Here is a 19,983-nt window from a genome sequence, read left to right as displayed (position 1 = left end):
GTCAATTATCCGAAATTGTTCACTGCCTATGACAGAAATTATTGCATGCTATCCCCCCACAACCCCTAGCAGAGGGCCCTTTGTAGTTTATTTATAGCCTGAAAAAAAAAATAGAATTGTCCACTGCTGGGGGCCCAGGGCTGGAGCTCTGTCAACCCCACCCTTTGTGGGTACTATGCAAAGAGTCGTGAGGGTAGAATATTCTCATGAATGTGAATTCAGAGAATAATTGAGAATATTCTTTTAAATAATGAAAAAAAAAATATTTTTTGTTATTAATATGAAGTAAAACTTAATTTCTTCATTGCCAGAAACATTTTGTCATCCCATTTCATTGAGGAAGTTATACGCAGCAAAATTTCAAATTTTCAATAATTCATTTATAAAAATTCATTTGGCTGCAGAATCAAGTTCATTTTGGCATTTGTGGACACCATATGTAGTTGCCGGAGGTGATAATGACATTTAAATTGAAGTAGCTATTTATCCATAGTTAAATTTTATTTGACTCCACTAAGACTGTTCAATTCTAGATACGGTTAAATATACGGTTTATTAATTAGAAGAAACACACGGCACGTTAACACATATATACGAAATAATAATACACGGACACACAGTCAAAAGACATCTCTACTCTGCAAGAAACCAAAGCCTTCTCTGCCAAAAAGCGGAAGAGAGGCTAAGAAAAGGCGCGCGCACATAACGAGGTGTTGGCAGATTTATGCTATTCGAAACCAACACCTACACACTCTTGCCGACAGCATCGCCACAGTACTCCCCCACGAGTCCGAAGGACGTTAAGCTTGATAAGGTGTTACAAAACGGACTTTCCGTCCGGACCTCGTGACGAAGCCCTGTGGCGAGGCTGGGGCATTACATATAGATGATTTGCGAACATTAGATTCTTTGCATTCGAGAGAATTAAACAAAAATGCAGGTTTTAAACGATCAATAGAAATACGCTTAGATTCATTATTGATACGCAAAGTAAAAAATTTATCAGTCCTATTCAAAACTTCATAAGGTCCTTGGTAAGGCTGCTGTAGCGAACGCCTTACAGTGTCAACCCTCACAAAAACGTGTGTGGATCTGGCCAAGTCCTTGTGCACAAAAATGTTTTTTGAGGAATGATTGGACAAAGGCGAAGGACGAAGCTTTGACATAGTCATACGCAAGTTCGTGACATAATCAGATTTTGAGGTGTGCTTACCGGAATCTTTGAAGAAGTCTCCTGGTAACCTCAGAGATGTTCCGTAGACCATGTCCGCCGGCGTAGCACCAAAATCAGGTTTGAAACTTGAGCGTATCCCGAGTAGAATGGTAGGAAGAACATCAACCCATCTTTCAGTGGCGTGACACATGATGGCAGCTTTCAAGTCCCTGTGGAATCTCTCGATGGCTCCATTGCTTTGTGGGTGGTAAGCGGTAGTACGCACCCTGTCCACACCCAGCAACTTCGCAAGAGATCGGAAGAGTTCAGATTCAAACTGAGAACCCCTGTCCGTAGTAATGCGTTCTGGAACGCCAAAACGGGAGATCCAATTCGACAGGAAAGCGAATGCCACAGTTTCAGCAGTCTGATCGGGTACAGGAATAGCTTCCGGCCATCTGGTGAATCGGTCACTGCAAGTCACAACGTAGCGATTTCCTTTACTTGGTGGAAGTGGACCCACGATGTCAATATGGACATGCGAGAACCTTGCGGAAGGTAATCCGAATGCACCAATAGGAGAATGTGTGTGACGACCAACTTTGGATCGCTGGCAATGGATGCAAGTTTTGCACCACTCTTTGCAGTCCCTTTCTAAAAATTTCCAGATGAATCGTCTGCGAACCATTTCAGTAGTAGCTTTGGCACCAGGGTGGGAGAGGTTGTGCACTGCATCAAAAATAGCGCGGCGAAACGTTGACGGTACGTAAGGTCTAATTGAACCAGTGGAAACATCACACTGTAGAGTGACTTCAGGAGAACCGAAAGTCATTGGTTTTAACTCGAGACCTGAGTCCATTTCACGAAGTAATCGCAATTCTTCCTCATCCTGAGCGCGAGCCATCTCGGCGAAATCGATACTAGGAGGTATTTCAATTTCCGATATTCTTGAAAATGCATCGGCTACTGCATTTCGATCGCCTGAAATGTGCTTGATACGGGTTGAAAATTGACTAATGAATTCTAGATGACGAATCTGCCTAGGTGAACATTTTTCACTTTTTTGGGAAAATGCATAGACCAATGATTTGTGGTCTGTGAGAATTTCGAAGTCAGATCCCTCCAGCATATGTCGAAAATATTTAATTGCTGAATATATCGCTAGCAATTCTCGATCGTACGCACTGTATCTGCGTTCAGCTGAAGTTAGCTTACGCGAGAAGAATCCTAATGGCTGAGTTTGATCATTAACTGCTTGATTCAAAACTCCGCCAATCGCGAAATCAGACGCGTCGACAGCTAGAAGGAGATGCGCACTTGAAATAGGATGAGCCAATAGAGCAGCATTGGAAATCATTTCCTTGCATGACTCGAATGCAGATTTTGCTTCCTCAGACCAGACGATTTTTGTTTTATCCCGTTTTTGTTTGCCTTTAACTAGATCATGTAAACATGCTTGCGTAGAGGCAGCGTTTTTCATGAAACGATGATAAAAATTTATTAGTGCCAGAAAACGTCGCAGCTCATCGATTGTGTTGGGCAATGGATAGTCCAAAAGTGCGGTAACACGATCCGGCAACGGGGAAATGCCCTTTTCTGACACAAGATGACCTAAAAACTGAATTTCTTTGAGTCCAAATTGGCATTTGTCAGGATTGAGAACTAAACCGTATTCGCTTAGTCTCTTGAACAACACATCGAGATCTTGTTCATGCGACTTCTCATCAGCTGACGCAACAAGAATGTCGTCTAAGTAAACATAGCAGAAGTCGAGATCCGAGAGGATGCTGTCAACGAATCGTTGAAATGTTTGTGCGGCGTTCCTGAGCCCAAAGGTCATGAAAACATACTCAAAGAGACCGTGCGGTGTAATCACAGCCGTCTTGGGAATATCACTTTCTTTCACAGGAATCTGGTGGTATGCCTTTACAAGATCGAGTTTAGAAAATATTCTTTTTCCAGCCAGACCGAAAGAAAAGTCTTGAATATTGGGAATAGGATAACGATCAGGAGTAGTTACGGCATTCAACCGACGAAAATCACCACATATGCGCCAACCACCTGTCTTTTTTGGGACTAGGTGGATAGGACTAGCCCAAGGGCTTTTGCTAGGACGAATGATGCCTTGCTTCAAAAGCAAGTTAAATTCTTTCTTGACGGCAAAAAGTTTTTCAGGAGAAAGACGTCTAGCCTTTGCGAAGACGGGAGGCCCTGATGTTTCGATGAAGTGGATAATGGCATGTGGTTTGGGTTGAGAATTTAAGACCGAACCAGTGAGATTTGGGAACTTGGTCAAAATTTTATGGTATGTAGTGGCACCAGAAACTGTAGTTAGACCGAGAGAAGGACCAGTGGTAACGACACCAAGAGAGTATAGAGTTGTCAAATTATCAACCAACCGGCGATTCTTGACATCAACAAGTAAACCGAATCTCTCCAAGAAATCGGCACCCAAAATAGGACTTGTGACGTCGGCCACTAAGAAATTGAATGAGAATATTCTCCTCAGTCCGAGATCAAGTTCAAAATGCTTAGTTCCATATGTGTGAATTTTAGTGCCATTAGCCGCATATAACGAAAGGTCGTCAGGCTTGGAAACTTTGGCAAGTGATTTAGGAAAACAGCTCACAGCTGCACCACTGTCAACAAGAAAACGAATTTTCGATTTTCTATCACAAATGAATAAGCGACTTTGAAAGTGGCAATCTCCGGCCGCCGCTGTAACAGGATTGCCCACTAGTTTTCCGAGTGTTGGCAAGGTGAAATGCAACGATGTGCTTTTTCACCATATCGAGCATGATACCAGCACAATTTGCGTCGATCGGAGCGATCTGAAGATTTTTTCCGCTCACGAGTTTTCGAATTGTTTCGCGACCGACCTCTGTATTGGTTTCGAGAACGAGAGAGCTCTTCGACTCGTGTAGCGAGCGATGCAATTTCTTTTTTAAGCTCATGCAACTCTGAAGAAGGCAGAGGAGGTTGAGACACCTGAGAAACGACAGCGTTGAAACTCGAAGCTTCTAATATGCGATCAGCTATCTGAGCTAAAGAGTCAAGAGGATCCCGACAAATCGACAAAATTTGTTGAACACTGACGGGTAATCTTTGCTGCCATAATGTGCTCAAAACATCATCACTGATTGTGTTATTCGACAAGTTTCGCATCTCACAAAGTAGCTGGGACGGTTTTTTGTCGCCTAGCTCGCACTCATGAAAAAGAGATTTCAAGCGAGCAGTTTCAGATTGAGCAAATCGGGAAAGAATACGTTTCTTTAGAGTCTCATATAAATCGTGTGAGGGAGGATTACGTACTAAATCACTCACGTAAGACAAGATTTTTGTGTCGAGAACGGAAATCACCGAATGAAACTTCGTCTTATCCGCGGTAATGCCTGCCGTGATAAACTGGGATTCCACTTGAAGGAACCATAAATCAACGTCGGCTTCCCAAAATGGAGGCGCACGGAATGAAACACGTGAGACTTCGGTTCCCGAAAGGGAAAGTTCAGTCTGACTAGCAGTTGCTTGCGGATTTGCCATAGCGAAAGAATGAAGACGGCAATAGTCCTACGAAAGAGAGAAATATTCACTCACCACGAAACTGAAATTAAAATCCACATTGCAGAGAGGTATTCATGATTCGTTGTAACGAATCCGATAGTCCTGAGTCACCAGTTTGTGGACACCATATGTAGTTGCCGGAGGTGATAATGACATTTAAATTGAAGTAGCTATTTATCCATAGTTAAATTTTATTTGACTCCACTAAGACTGTTCAATTCTAGATACGGTTAAATATACGGTTTATTAATTAGAAGAAACACACGGCACGTTAACACATATATACGAAATAATAATACACGGACACACAGTCAAAAGACATCTCTACTCTGCAAGAAACCAAAGCCTTCTCTGCCAAAAAGCGGAAGAGAGGCTAAGAAAAGGCGCGCGCACATAACGAGGTGTTGGCAGATTTATGCTATTCGAAACCAACACCTACACACTCTTGCCGACAGCATCGCCACACATTTGCTATGTCCTGGAAAAGTTGAAAGAAATATTTTTGAACCTGTTTTTCTCAAAAAATGTTTGGCCCCTAAAAGTCTTCCCGCCACCTCAATTTTTTAGGGATTTGTCGTGCCCAGCTTTATGTATAGCAAAAAACATTCATTGTTGCACATATTGTTTCTCGTAATTTTGTTATCAATTTAAATAAGTAACATTTTCCCTTGCATTTAATATTTTATTTCATTTTTTTCCAGACGTCAAGCACGGGAAGATGTGTCTAAAAATCCAATATTAGTTGGGGTTCTTGCGGCAAAGTTGACTATGATTGCCAATGTTTGAAACCATCATTTCCAGGAATGGTGTATCATGAACATCAGCCAGAAAGATCGTTTGGTTCATAACGCTAGTCCAAAGTCCCAAGCATCATTGAAATGTCAAGCAGGACATATGGTACTCTTCATATGTATGTGTACCCTGCATTGAAATTATATTTCCAGGGAAAGGCAAGCAAGAATGATTGATTGTTTGCCCTGGTTTTTGTGTGTGTGAGGAAGTGCCATTAAAACCATACTTGGTCCACAATAAGTGCTGACAGTGACAACATTCCTTAGATTTTTTTCCCTTGTAAGAGAATGTATGGTAAGATGTATGTTATACTTTTTTTCTTTTAATTACTGGTTTATTTTACATAAATTTTTTATTTTATTAATTTTAGACGCAACAGCAAACCGTTGAGACTGTTTGTTTGGCACTTTCAAGTTTTGGGCATTTGATGTTCATATAAACAAACCATTTAATATTTTGGGTATTAATGACATTTTTTTCCTGCATCGAAACGTGAAACCAACCATAAAAGCAATGTTTGCAACATGAATTTCACATTCAACATTTTTGCAAGTGACAGCTAAAATATGAGAAGTCTAAATGACAGTATGATTCATAATTTTTTTGAGAATGAAAAAATTCAATTTTTCTCATTTTGATTTTCCTGAGAATGAAAAAATTCAATTTTTCTCATTTTGATTTTCCTGAGTCAACTTTTTTGTTTTGTTTTTTTTTTTCATTTTGCACTCCACAAATAATTTATTATACCTCCAGTTTAGAACTATTTATTTATGTCATTGAGAGATTTTTATCAGTTTGAAGCACAAGTGTTGTCATTGGCATGTTACTTGGTTGTGGTTGTTTTATGTTAGAATTCACATTTGTAATTCATTTTTGTTATACATAAGTTTCTAGCGGATGAAATAAATGCATTTTTTTTATTTCACAACTTGGTTTTTCTTTTTTACAATAACAGACAATGGCGAATTTTTATACGTAGATGTGAGTGGAGTTCTGAGTTCAATGAAATTAATTTAAATGAAACACACACATCATTTGATCATTGTATCAAGTTATGCATTGTAACATGGATTACTAAATCACAAGTTAATTAAAATTGTTAAACTTTGTATGAAATATTTTAATTAGAAAATGACCTCAATATTCCATATAATTTTGAATAAATCATTAGCATTTTTCATTTTGGAAATAGACTGGGACAGCTCTGCTTATTGATGTCATCATAATACATTCAGTACGTTAATGTTTGTGCATTTAATGCATTTTCCTAATATTTATTTTATCAATTTTACTATTTAGTAGGCATCCAGTTGAAATTGTAAGGACTAATTATACCTTAAGCTAGTTTCTAAATTTTTTCATCGGTATTATGTAGATATATTTCTGGGGTACGAAATAATTTAGTAAATCTCGCAACCATCAATTTTAATTTACTGCACACCTCAAATATTCTTTTAAAATTTTACACATTTCCGCCCAGATAATTCTTCCTGTATAATAATAATCTACCTGTTGTGAGATTGTTTTTCTTCTAATCATTCTTCAAACATCTTCAGAGATTAAGAGATTAATATTTAAAGAGCCATCCGGGGTGGATTACAAATAAATTATTTCTTCATCCGGAAAACAAGTAATAATGTAATTTCTCTTCGAACATGTTGAGTTTTAAATAATACACAATATCAAACTGGTGGAGAAAGTGAGGAGGGAAGGGGGGTGAACTGTCAATCAAAACAGATGAGGGCGTGGTCAAGCCTCTCCCCAGTTTCGTACGCTTACCGCCAGGTGGCCAACTTTGCATCAAAATTTAACATTAAGTGGGCACGCTTAATCTTGAACCGCTTTGCTCCAGTCTTTCTATAGGATTGGGGGCTGCAAGTCGGATATTAACAGGTTATTCAGAAATATCTATCACCGAACCATCTGGTTTGCAAACACCACCTGTAGAATGTGTGGCGTCGCCGCCGACACGGAGAGCGAGGATTGATGTACGCGCTAAAAGCGCCATCTGTCGTCCACTCAAATTGGGCAGTTCGTTTTTCCCCCTGTATATAGTATGTTGTGTGAAATAAAGTCCGTCCCTTCGTGTAAGATAAATGCATGTCTCTGTTTTGTAATTACACGCAACCGATGCCTCTCATAATTCCCGATATTGGTGACCTTGGAAAGTCTGATCATCAGTTGAGACATTATATCTAAAAAAGAAATTTCTCAAATCTTCCTAAAATCTCAACGGAAACTACACGTGCTGTTGAACATTCTCGCCCACGAAAAAGAGAAATCATGGCGGACGTTGCATCGGTAAAGATACCACCGTACAATTTCGCCGATCCTACGCTGTGGTTCCTGATGTGCGAATAAACTTTCGAACTGGGGATCCCGAAACCGGTAACGGACAGTCGCACAAAATTCAACTACATAGTGGCCCATTTACCACCGGAAGCAGCTTCCATCGTCCGCGATGTCATTACGAATCCAACGGCAACAGATCCCTACGGACACGTGAAATCGGAGTTAATCAAGCGCAGTGGTGAATCGTCGCAGCAAGAGATACGGAAACTTCTCACTGGGGAGCAACTCGGTGATCGTCGTCCAAGTGAACTTTTGCACGTCATGCGGCGTCGCGCGGAATCACACAGCGTTCCGGACGAGCTCATGTTGGAACTGTTTCTTCAGCATTTGCCGACATCTGTGCAATCCATCCTGGCTGCGGTCACACAACTAACGTTGGACAAAGCGGCCGAAATCGCCGATCGCGTCATGGACGTAGCACCACCAGCGGTTCTAACTAGCAGTGCCTGTTCTAACTCTTCCGCGAATTCCATCGAGGAACGCTTGTTGTGGGAAATCGAAAAGCTCCATCTGCGAATCGACGAGATTTCCCGAGGGCGAAGTCGTAGCCCGTACCGAAACCGCTACCCGCGACAGCGTAGCAGATCGAAAAATCACGACGAGTGTTGGTATCATCGACGATTCGGCACCGATGCCAAGAAATGTGTCTCTCCCTGCAAATATTCGGGAAACGAACTCAGCAAAGAGTAGAGGCGACTTGCTCTTTGTCATCTACGTCACGTCGCCTGTTTGTGAAAGACATGAAAACGAATCTATCTTTCCTCGTTGATAAGGGCAGTGATGTTTCGATCCTGCCGGCAAGCCTTTCTCAGCGCAAACAACGGCCTGTTCAAGCGTTCGCAGCCGCGAATTCATCATCCATCGAGGTGTACGGCCAACGTATTCTTTCCGTGGATTTCGGCTTGAGACGAAATTTTTCCTGGCCATTTTACATCGCCAATGTGTCAACTCCTATACTGGGTGCGGACTTCCTTCATTATTTCGACTTAGTCCCAGACCTTAGCAACAAGTTCCTGCGTGACTTGAAAACGAAATTGAAACGTCCCGGACGCGTCTCAAACGCAACGTGCATTCATTCGGTGAAAACGATTACCGGTGACTCAGTGTATCACAAGCTGATTTCTGAATTCCCGGAGATCACTAAACTTCCTAATCCAAATGCACCAGTAAAGCACAACACCATCCATCATATATCCACAAAAGGACCGCCTGTGGTGGCGAAACCTCGTAGGTTAGCTCCAGACAGATTAAAAATAGCGAAATCGGAATTTCACAACATACTGCAACTGGGGCATTTGAGACCTTCGAGGAGTAATTACGCCTCACCACTTCATATGGTACCAAAAAAGGGTACCTTGGAATTTCGACCGGTCGGAGATTTCCGTGCTTTAAATGCACAAACGTTAAAAGACAAATATCCCATTCCTTGCATTGCTGATTTCACTGCTGAACTGCATGGTACTAAAATTTTCAGCCATGTGGATCTCATAAAAGCCTACCATCAGATCCCAATAAATCCTGATGACATCCACAAAACAGCAATATGCACACCTTTCGGATTGTTTGAGAGCACCAGGATGCAATTCGGATTGTGCAACGCTTCTGCAACCTTCCAGCGATTCATCGATGAAGTGACCAGAGGACTTCCTGGAGTTTACGCATTCGTCGACGACATCCTGATTGCATCAAAAGATCCTGATGAACATATCCATCATCTCAAGACTCTCTTCAACAGACTTCAAGAATATGGACTCTGCGTCAACGTCTCCAAGTGCAACTTCGGTAAAGAAGCCATCGACTTCCTTGGATTCCGGCTATCTACAAGCGGCATCGAACCTCTGACAGATCGAGTTCAGTGTATCTTGGATTATCCACAGCCAACGACCTTGACACAACTTCGAAGATTTCTCGGTATGTACAATTTTTATCGACGTTTCATTCCGAAAGCTGCCGATTTGTTACATCCGTTAATAAAATTTCTCGAAGGTCCTAAAAATAAAAAATCACCTCGTTCTGCTCGTGCCAACGACCAACTCGCGTGGACCGATGAAGCAAGAAAGTCGTTCACTTTGGCCAAAGATGCCATGGCAAATGCCACACTCCTGAGACATCCACTTCCTGGAGCTAAATTAAGTGTTTGGGTAGATGTTTCAGATGTCGCAGTGGGTGGTGCTCTCATGCAATTAGCCGACAAATGGGAACCCATCGCATTCTTCTCTATGAAATTGTCCAAAAGTCAAAACAAATGGTCCGCATACGACCGAGAACTGTTTGCAATTTATTCATCTATAAAAAAATTCAAGCACATGCTCGAAGGCAGGGAGTTCATTATCTACACAGATCAGAGGCCCCCTAATTTATGCCTTCAGGCAAAATCCAAACAAATGTTCGCCGCGACAGCTTCGTCATTTGGACTTGATATCCCAGTATTCAACCGATATCCGTCACGTCCAAGGCTCTCAAAATTATGTCGCAGATGCACTGTCAAGAATCGAAATCGACGCAATAACTGGTTCTAAGGACATTAATTTTAAAGAATTTGGGGAATTTCAATCAAGCGACCCGGAACTGAAAGAAATTTTGAAGGGTCAGCACACATCTCTACAGCTGGAACTGAAGCCATGCCATCTAGCAGATGGTGAATTATGGTGTGACGTTTCAACTGGCTCACCCAGACCTTTCGTTCCAGACTCGTATCGAAAGCTGATTTTTGACCACCTTCACAATCTATCGCATCCCGGAATCGCTGTAACAAAAAACCTCATTTGCTCACGATATGTGTGGCCAAACATGAACAAAAACATCACAGCTTGGGTACGCTGCTGCCAATCATGCCAGCGATCAAAAATCCAGAGGCACACAAAAGCACCTCTGAGCACCTTCGCACTTCCCGACGCTCGTTTTTCACATGTGCACATTGACATTATAGGCCCTTATCCATCATCAAACGGGAACATCTACTGTTTCACCATGATAGACAGATTTACAAGATGGCCCGAAGTAACACCGATACCGGACATACGCGCCGAAACCATCTGCAAAGCATTCTTTGATTCATGGATCAGTCGTTTTGGTTGTCCCTCAACAGTGACCACAGATCGTGGAACTCAATTTGAATCTCATCTCTTCCAGCAGCTCGCAGCACTAGCATATCATCCAATTGCCAATGGTCTGGTCGAGCGATTTCATCGCACCCTAAAAAGTGCCATCATTGCTCACGACAATACTAAATGGTCAGAATCGCTTCCGATAGCCCTCCTGGGTCTACGAACCGCTTTCAAGGAGGATATTCAAGCTACCTGTGCCGAACTGGTGCATGGAACCACTATTAGATTGCCATCTGACCTACTTTCAGATGAGGTGTCCAAATCTACACCAGACGCTACCTATGCATCAATGCTGTCTTCGCTCATGAGGAGTTTATCACCCGTATCTCCATCTCATAAGAATACTTTCAAGATTTATGTTCATCCTTTCTTAAAATCTTGTTCTCATGTGTTCTTACGCGTAGACAAAGTTCGACCTGCATTAAGCGCACCCTACACTGGACCATATCCTGTAGTGCAAAGGACCGACAAAGTTTTTGTAATCAAAGTAAATGGTAAATCTATCTCAGTGTCTATTGACAGAGTCAAACCTGCATTCGCCATGGATGACAGAGAACCACCTGCAGTCACCGAACTACCAAATGAGATCAGTTCTAAACAGGACTCCAAAAGTCCAGTGTCAACGACAGAAAAAACAGTAACAACTCGTTATGGACGAAGAGTTCATTTTCCAGAACGATTTGTTTCGTATGTTTGATTGCATATGTTTTTACACCCATTTATATTCTTGTGTTATACCTTTATATTTTCGCATATGTGTATATATTATTTTCGCATTTCTCGCATAAGTGTTAATTTATATATATTTTTTTTTCTTTTTTTCAAATCATTGCAAATATGTTAACATCGTATACATTCGTATTTTACATTCGTCTTGCAAAATATTGAATTCTCAGCTGTCGCAAATATTTATACACACATGCGCATTGCTTATTATTTGTTATAATTTTGTATCATCAATATGTGAATGTCAATCTTGTATTTCCTACATTAGCTTTCGCTCGCTCACTGGGGGGATAGTCTGTGGCGTCGCCGCCGACACGAAAAGCGAGGATTGATGTACGCGCTAAAAGCGCCATCTGTCGTCCACTCAAATTGGGCAGTTCGTTTTCCCCCTGTATATAGTATGTTGTGTGAAATAAAGTCCGTCCCTTCGTGTAAGATAAATGCATGTCTCTGTTTTGTAATTACACGCAACCGATGCCTCTCATAATTCCCGATATTGGTGACCTTGGAAAGTCTGATCATCAGTTGAGACATTATATCTAAAAAAGAAATTTCTCAAATCTTCCTAAAATCTCAACGGAAACTACACGTGCTGTTGAACATTCTCGCCCACGAAAAAGAGAAATCATGGCGGACGTTGCATCGGTAAAGATACCACCGTACAATTTCGCCGATCCTACGCTGTGGTTCCTGATGTGCGAATAAACTTTCGAACTGGGGATCCCGAAACCGGTAACGGACAGTCGCACAAAATTCAACTACATAGTGGCCCATTTACCACCGGAAGCAGCTTCCATCGTCCGCGATGTCATTACGAATCCAACGGCAACAGATCCCTACGGACACGTGAAATCGGAGTTAATCAAGCGCAGTGGTGAATCGTCGCAGCAAGAGATACGGAAACTTCTCACTGGGGAGCAACTCGGTGATCGTCGTCCAAGTGAACTTTTGCACGTCATGCGGCGTCGCGCGGAATCACACAGCGTTCCGGACGAGCTCATGTTGGAACTGTTTCTTCAGCATTTGCCGACATCTGTGCAATCCATCCTGGCTGCGGTCACACAACTAACGTTGGACAAAGCGGCCGAAATCGCCGATCGCGTCATGGACGTAGCACCACCAGCGGTTCTAACTAGCAGTGCCTGTTCTAACTCTTCCGCGAATTCCATCGAGGAACGCTTGTTGTGGGAAATCGAAAAGCTCCATCTGCGAATCGACGAGATTTCCCGAGGGCGAAGTCGTAGCCCGTACCGAAACCGCTACCCGCGACAGCGTAGCAGATCGAAAAATCACGACGAGTGTTGGTATCATCGACGATTCGGCACCGATGCCAAGAAATGTGTCTCTCCCTGCAAATATTCGGGAAACGAACTCAGCAAAGAGTAGAGGCGACTTGCTCTTTGTCATCTACGTCACGTCGCCTGTTTGTGAAAGACATGAAAACGAATCTATCTTTCCTCGTTGATAAGGGCAGTGATGTTTCGATCCTGCCGGCAAGCCTTTCTCAGCGCAAACAACGGCCTGTTCAAGCGTTCGCAGCCGCGAATTCATCATCCATCGAGGTGTACGGCCAACGTATTCTTTCCGTGGATTTCGGCTTGAGACGAAATTTTTCCTGGCCATTTTACATCGCCAATGTGTCAACTCCTATACTGGGTGCGGACTTCCTTCATTATTTCGACTTAGTCCCAGACCTTAGCAACAAGTTCCTGCGTGACTTGAAAACGAAATTGAAACGTCCCGGACGCGTCTCAAACGCAACGTGCATTCATTCGGTGAAAACGATTACCGGTGACTCAGTGTATCACAAGCTGATTTCTGAATTCCCGGAGATCACTAAACTTCCTAATCCAAATGCACCAGTAAAGCACAACACCATCCATCATATATCCACAAAAGGACCGCCTGTGGTGGCGAAACCTCGTAGGTTAGCTCCAGACAGATTAAAAATAGCGAAATCGGAATTTCACAACATACTGCAACTGGGGCATTTGAGACCTTCGAGGAGTAATTACGCCTCACCACTTCATATGGTACCAAAAAAGGGTACCTTGGAATTTCGACCGGTCGGAGATTTCCGTGCTTTAAATGCACAAACGTTAAAAGACAAATATCCCATTCCTTGCATTGCTGATTTCACTGCTGAACTGCATGGTACTAAAATTTTCAGCCATGTGGATCTCATAAAAGCCTACCATCAGATCCCAATAAATCCTGATGACATCCACAAAACAGCAATATGCACACCTTTCGGATTGTTTGAGAGCACCAGGATGCAATTCGGATTGTGCAACGCTTCTGCAACCTTCCAGCGATTCATCGATGAAGTGACCAGAGGACTTCCTGGAGTTTACGCATTCGTCGACGACATCCTGATTGCATCAAAAGATCCTGATGAACATATCCATCATCTCAAGACTCTCTTCAACAGACTTCAAGAATATGGACTCTGCGTCAACGTCTCCAAGTGCAACTTCGGTAAAGAAGCCATCGACTTCCTTGGATTCCGGCTATCTACAAGCGGCATCGAACCTCTGACAGATCGAGTTCAGTGTATCTTGGATTATCCACAGCCAACGACCTTGACACAACTTCGAAGATTTCTCGGTATGTACAATTTTTATCGACGTTTCATTCCGAAAGCTGCCGATTTGTTACATCCGTTAATAAAATTTCTCGAAGGTCCTAAAAATAAAAAATCACCTCGTTCTGCTCGTGCCAACGACCAACTCGCGTGGACCGATGAAGCAAGAAAGTCGTTCACTTTGGCCAAAGATGCCATGGCAAATGCCACACTCCTGAGACATCCACTTCCTGGAGCTAAATTAAGTGTTTGGGTAGATGTTTCAGATGTCGCAGTGGGTGGTGCTCTCATGCAATTAGCCGACAAATGGGAACCCATCGCATTCTTCTCTATGAAATTGTCCAAAAGTCAAAACAAATGGTCCGCATACGACCGAGAACTGTTTGCAATTTATTCATCTATAAAAAAATTCAAGCACATGCTCGAAGGCAGGGAGTTCATTATCTACACAGATCAGAGGCCCCCTAATTTATGCCTTCAGGCAAAATCCAAACAAATGTTCGCCGCGACAGCTTCGTCATTTGGACTTGATATCCCAGTATTCAACCGATATCCGTCACGTCCAAGGCTCTCAAAATTATGTCGCAGATGCACTGTCAAGAATCGAAATCGACGCAATAACTGGTTCTAAGGACATTAATTTTAAAGAATTTGGGGAATTTCAATCAAGCGACCCGGAACTGAAAGAAATTTTGAAGGGTCAGCACACATCTCTACAGCTGGAACTGAAGCCATGCCATCTAGCAGATGGTGAATTATGGTGTGACGTTTCAACTGGCTCACCCAGACCTTTCGTTCCAGACTCGTATCGAAAGCTGATTTTTGACCACCTTCACAATCTATCGCATCCCGGAATCGCTGTAACAAAAAACCTCATTTGCTCACGATATGTGTGGCCAAACATGAACAAAAACATCACAGCTTGGGTACGCTGCTGCCAATCATGCCAGCGATCAAAAATCCAGAGGCACACAAAAGCACCTCTGAGCACCTTCGCACTTCCCGACGCTCGTTTTTCACATGTGCACATTGACATTATAGGCCCTTATCCATCATCAAACGGGAACATCTACTGTTTCACCATGATAGACAGATTTACAAGATGGCCCGAAGTAACACCGATACCGGACATACGCGCCGAAACCATCTGCAAAGCATTCTTTGATTCATGGATCAGTCGTTTTGGTTGTCCCTCAACAGTGACCACAGATCGTGGAACTCAATTTGAATCTCATCTCTTCCAGCAGCTCGCAGCACTACTAGGAACAGATCGCATACGAACCACTGCATATCATCCAATTGCCAATGGTCTGGTCGAGCGATTTCATCGCACCCTAAAAAGTGCCATCATTGCTCACGACAATACTAAATGGTCAGAATCGCTTCCGATAGCCCTCCTGGGTCTACGAACCGCTTTCAAGGAGGATATTCAAGCTACCTGTGCCGAACTGGTGCATGGAACCACTATTAGATTGCCATCTGACCTACTTTCAGATGAGGTGTCCAAATCTACACCAGACGCTACCTATGCATCAATGCTGTCTTCGCTCATGAGGAGTTTATCACCCGTATCTCCATCTCATAAGAATACTTTCAAGATTTATGTTCATCCTTTCTTAAAATCTTGTTCTCATGTGTTCTTACGCGTAGACAAAGTTCGACCTGCATTAAGCGCACCCTACACTGGACCATATCCTGTAGTGCAAAGGACCGACAAAGTTTTTGTAATCAAAGTAAATGGTAAATCTATCTCAGTGTCTATTGACAGAGTCAAACCTGCATTCGCCATGGATGACAGAGAACCACCTGCAGTCACCGAACTACCAAATGAGATCAGTTCTAAACAGGACTCCAAAAGTCCAGTGTCAACGACAGAAAAAACAGTAACAACTCGTTATGGACGAAGAGTTCATTTTCCAGAACGATTTGTTTCGTATGTTTGATTGCATATGTTTTTACACCCATTTATATTCTTGTGTTATACCTTTATATTTTCGCATATGTGTATATATTATTTTCGCATTTCTCGCATAAGTGTTAATTTATATATATTTTTTTTTCTTTTTTTCAAATCATTGCAAATATGTTAACATCGTATACATTCGTATTTTACATTCGTCTTGCAAAATATTGAATTCTCAGCTGTCGCAAATATTTATACACACATGCGCATTGCTTATTATTTGTTATAATTTTGTATCATCAATATGTGAATGTCAATCTTGTATTTCCTACATTAGCTTTCGCTCGCTCACTGGGGGGATAGTCTGTGGCGTCGCCGCCGACACGAAAAGCGAGGATTGATGTACGCGCTAAAAGCGCCATCTGTCGTCCACTCAAATTGGGCAGTTCGTTTTCCCCCTGTATATAGTATGTTGTGTGAAATAAAGTCCGTCCCTTCGTGTAAGATAAATGCATGTCTATGTTTTGTAATTACACGCAACCGATGCCTCTCATAATTCCCGATAAATGAAACGCAAGATACTGACTGCTCAAAGACAACACTTACTTTTTGTAACAGGTGCATATAATACGCCACCTGATGTTCTACAAATTTCTTCTGGAGATTTACCGTTAGACCTTCAAATAAAAGTTAAATCGAAAAGAAGCAGACTCCTCCTATTAAGACACAAAAAAGATAAAAACCCAAGCCTTCAGTCATATAGGCCTATACATCTCCTATCGACTGTGGGAAAAATATTGGAAAAAATCGCACAAAGAATTGCATTTGAGTTGGACAATGTTAACTGGATCAATGACTACAAATTTCGTTTCAGACGTGGTGTTTCCACTGAACACGCCCTGATTTCCATTCAGCAAGAAATAAATACACAGAAGAAGAAAAAGCATGACATGACAATCATAACTCTTGACATTCAGTGGAATTTCGATTCTGTAAAATATTCAGTTATCCTCAGCAGATTAAATGAGGTTCTCTCAGCTTAGGAAAATAGCTGAAGACATCCTCTCTAACCGTACAGTTTCTATAGTTAGTGGCAATCGAGTAGTGACGAAACAACTAACTCAAGGTTGCCCGCATTATACTGGAATCTGGTACTTAACAAAATCTTCCAGTTCAAGTGGCCAAATAACGTGCTGGTGCAGGCCTATCCGGATGTCATTATCGTATTAGTCTAGGGCCCCACGGTGGAGGGAGTTGACAATAACGCCTCCAGAGTCCTGGCTGATATCAACAACTGGCTAACTGGGAACGGCCTTAAATTAGCCACCAGCAAAACAAAATTTCTACGGGTCTCCCGCCACGTCCGCCACAAATTCGTTTATCGAGAAACTTTATGGAGAGTCCATGAAATTAAAATTCTGGGCATCCATTTTAACGACAAATTAGACTGGAAAGACCATATCACTGAGCTGAACACAAGATCTAATTAGCTACTCACAAGGCTTCGCTACATAGCAGGCAGGAATTGGGGAATCAACACTCGAATTCGCAGGACAAACACCTAAAGCAGAAAGCCTTCACTCGCAATATTTTCGATGCCATGACGTCATCACGCTCCGGCTGATTCCTTCCCCGACGGAAGCTGCTTGTCACTGATAATTGCCATATTGATAGTCGTTAGCACGCACGTGCGAGCAGTTTTTCATGATAAATTTCTAGTTTAAATGTTTATTTTATTCATTTCTTGGCAAGGCACTAAACAATATTGTTGCCCGAGTCATTTAAAAAGAATAGTTGAAAAAACAACAGCTAATCCGGCCGCCAGCGAGCTTTTGTTTTCGATGAAGGGAATATAGGCCTACCTGTACAGCTGCATTTAAAATCAGGCGGGAGTTAATTTTTTACTATTACATGAAATGCATTGATGAATATTATATAATATTATTGCAAACATCGTTAATCTTAATCCCAACATTCATAAACTCAGTGCTATACACAGGAGTAGGGCTTTATCAAGTTAATTGATAATATTAATGCTGTGCTATTTGAATCTTTTTTTTTTAATGTTACATTCAACGTAAGAAATTTTTAACGAATAAACAGTTTTTAGGTAATTTAGAATAATTACTGAAAATAAATTGCATGCCCCCCCCCCTTTCCCCCACATCCTGGAGCCGGACTTCTATGATCAGATTTTTGGTGAACAACACGCCAATATTTCTCACAGGGGCCTTCGATGGAATTTCAAATAATTACGTGAGAGGAAATATTTTATTTCGTGGTCTCCCCCCCCCCCACCTCTGAAAGTGGGTCCCTTGGTAAGATCTGTGGAGGGCCACCTTCTAGGTTCAAAGTAATGAAAATCCCAAATTTTTTTAATGTTGTAACTTCAACTAAATACATTCACAAATTTTGAAAAAATTCAAAGTTTAATTATGCTTTTATTTCATGTCAGTAGGTGTGTATGGCTTGACAGTATCATATAGGATCAGGTGAATTTACTGAGCACCCGAGAAGAGCGAGGACTGAAATCATCATCTTTCATCATTGATTGGAGCCGCTGTGGTGGTCGAGTGGTTATAGTGCCGGACTCGTGATGCGAGGATCCGGGTTCGAACCCCACAGTGGTGGTCGGCTGAAGTTGGTTTTCTGTGGTTCCCAACTTCAAGGCGCAAATGCGAGCCGATCTCCCCGTTAAAAAGTCTCGCCACAGAGAGCAACAGTCCTACAACGGTAAATCATTCAACCATAACACTTCACTCATAGTTAGAAAAACTGGGGGCAGATGACAGCACTACACATAAACAAGCATTACATAGAAACAAACTTTACGTCAGGTTGCACTACACGTACACGCACATTTCCCACATGTACCGGTTCGTTGGGGGGTTCCGCGGGGGGGTGCATGTGTGGTGTAGCAGCAGTAGTAGGTAGGGCCTCCAAAAAATGGCTCGGGGATCCATGATGTTCTTAAGTCAGCCACCTCGTTGGGCAATTTGCCTGTTGTGGCGTTGTATTTGTATAATTCATGCAACAAATATAGCAATCCATTGCCGATGCAACGATCTTGATTTAGATGTCTTCCATGGGACTTGCCTCGTGCCATCTTGTGACCAACAAAGTCGAGACGTATGTGTGTGTGGGCATAAACATTTGTGAAACATTTTGATTAGATATAATTAACAATGAAGTAGCACGCGTTTGAATTACAGTGAGGTAGGTGAACATGAATGAATGAACGCCAGGGGCTCTGCCACCGGACTTATCCCGTTGCCGACATCTCTTCCAGCCCAGCTTCGTGGCAGTCTGAGTGCGCAGCTAGTGTGTGTTGTGTTTGATATTTCAGTGCTGCCGTCTATACTTCAAATTGTGAGTGAAGTGTAATGATTGAATATTTGTAACGTTGTAGTCCTGTTGCTCTCTGTGGCGAGACTTTTTAACGGGGAGATCGGCTCGCTTTCGCGCCTTGAAGTTGGAACCACAGAAATCCAAATTCAGCCGACCACCACTGTAGCACCGGGGTTCACGGAACAAAGAAAGAGCCCCAGTCACCGAAGGGGACAGACGCAAAAATTTTTGCTCTCAAATGATAGACAAAATTACCATCACCGGTCCGTACTCAGTCGGAGCCATAAATTTACTTCTAACTTAAATTAATTAACTCATCACTATCCCCTGATTCTAGTTTACTTCAGCTTTGCTATGGACCCCTCAAACGATTGTAAAAATATCACCGTGTGTTTCTTTCACGAAGTGATAGCTCAACCAAACAACTCCGGTTGGCATCGACTCACCGCGGAATTTT

At 42.2% G+C, this 19,983-nt stretch overlaps 1 protein-coding gene across 1 annotated transcript; it reads left to right on the top strand.

Annotated features, from left to right (window-relative positions):
* Positions 1–8,119: 8,119 nt before the first annotated feature.
* On the top strand, positions 8,120–8,548 carry LOC149083299 (uncharacterized). The gene has a single exon (XM_089236813.1). The coding sequence runs from the start codon at positions 8,120–8,122 to the stop codon at positions 8,546–8,548; it is 429 nt and encodes a 142-aa protein (XP_089092939.1).
* Positions 8,549–19,983: the final 11,435 nt, after the last annotated feature.

The sequence above is a fragment of the Pholcus phalangioides genome, unplaced genomic scaffold (genome assembly GCF_987345545.1).
Source record: "Pholcus phalangioides strain wild (caught in Gottingen) unplaced genomic scaffold, Ppha-v1.0 ptg000009l_1, whole genome shotgun sequence".
NCBI classification, from domain to species: Eukaryota; Metazoa; Arthropoda; class Arachnida; order Araneae; family Pholcidae; genus Pholcus; species Pholcus phalangioides.
This window is presented reverse-complemented; position numbering and strand designations above follow the sequence as displayed.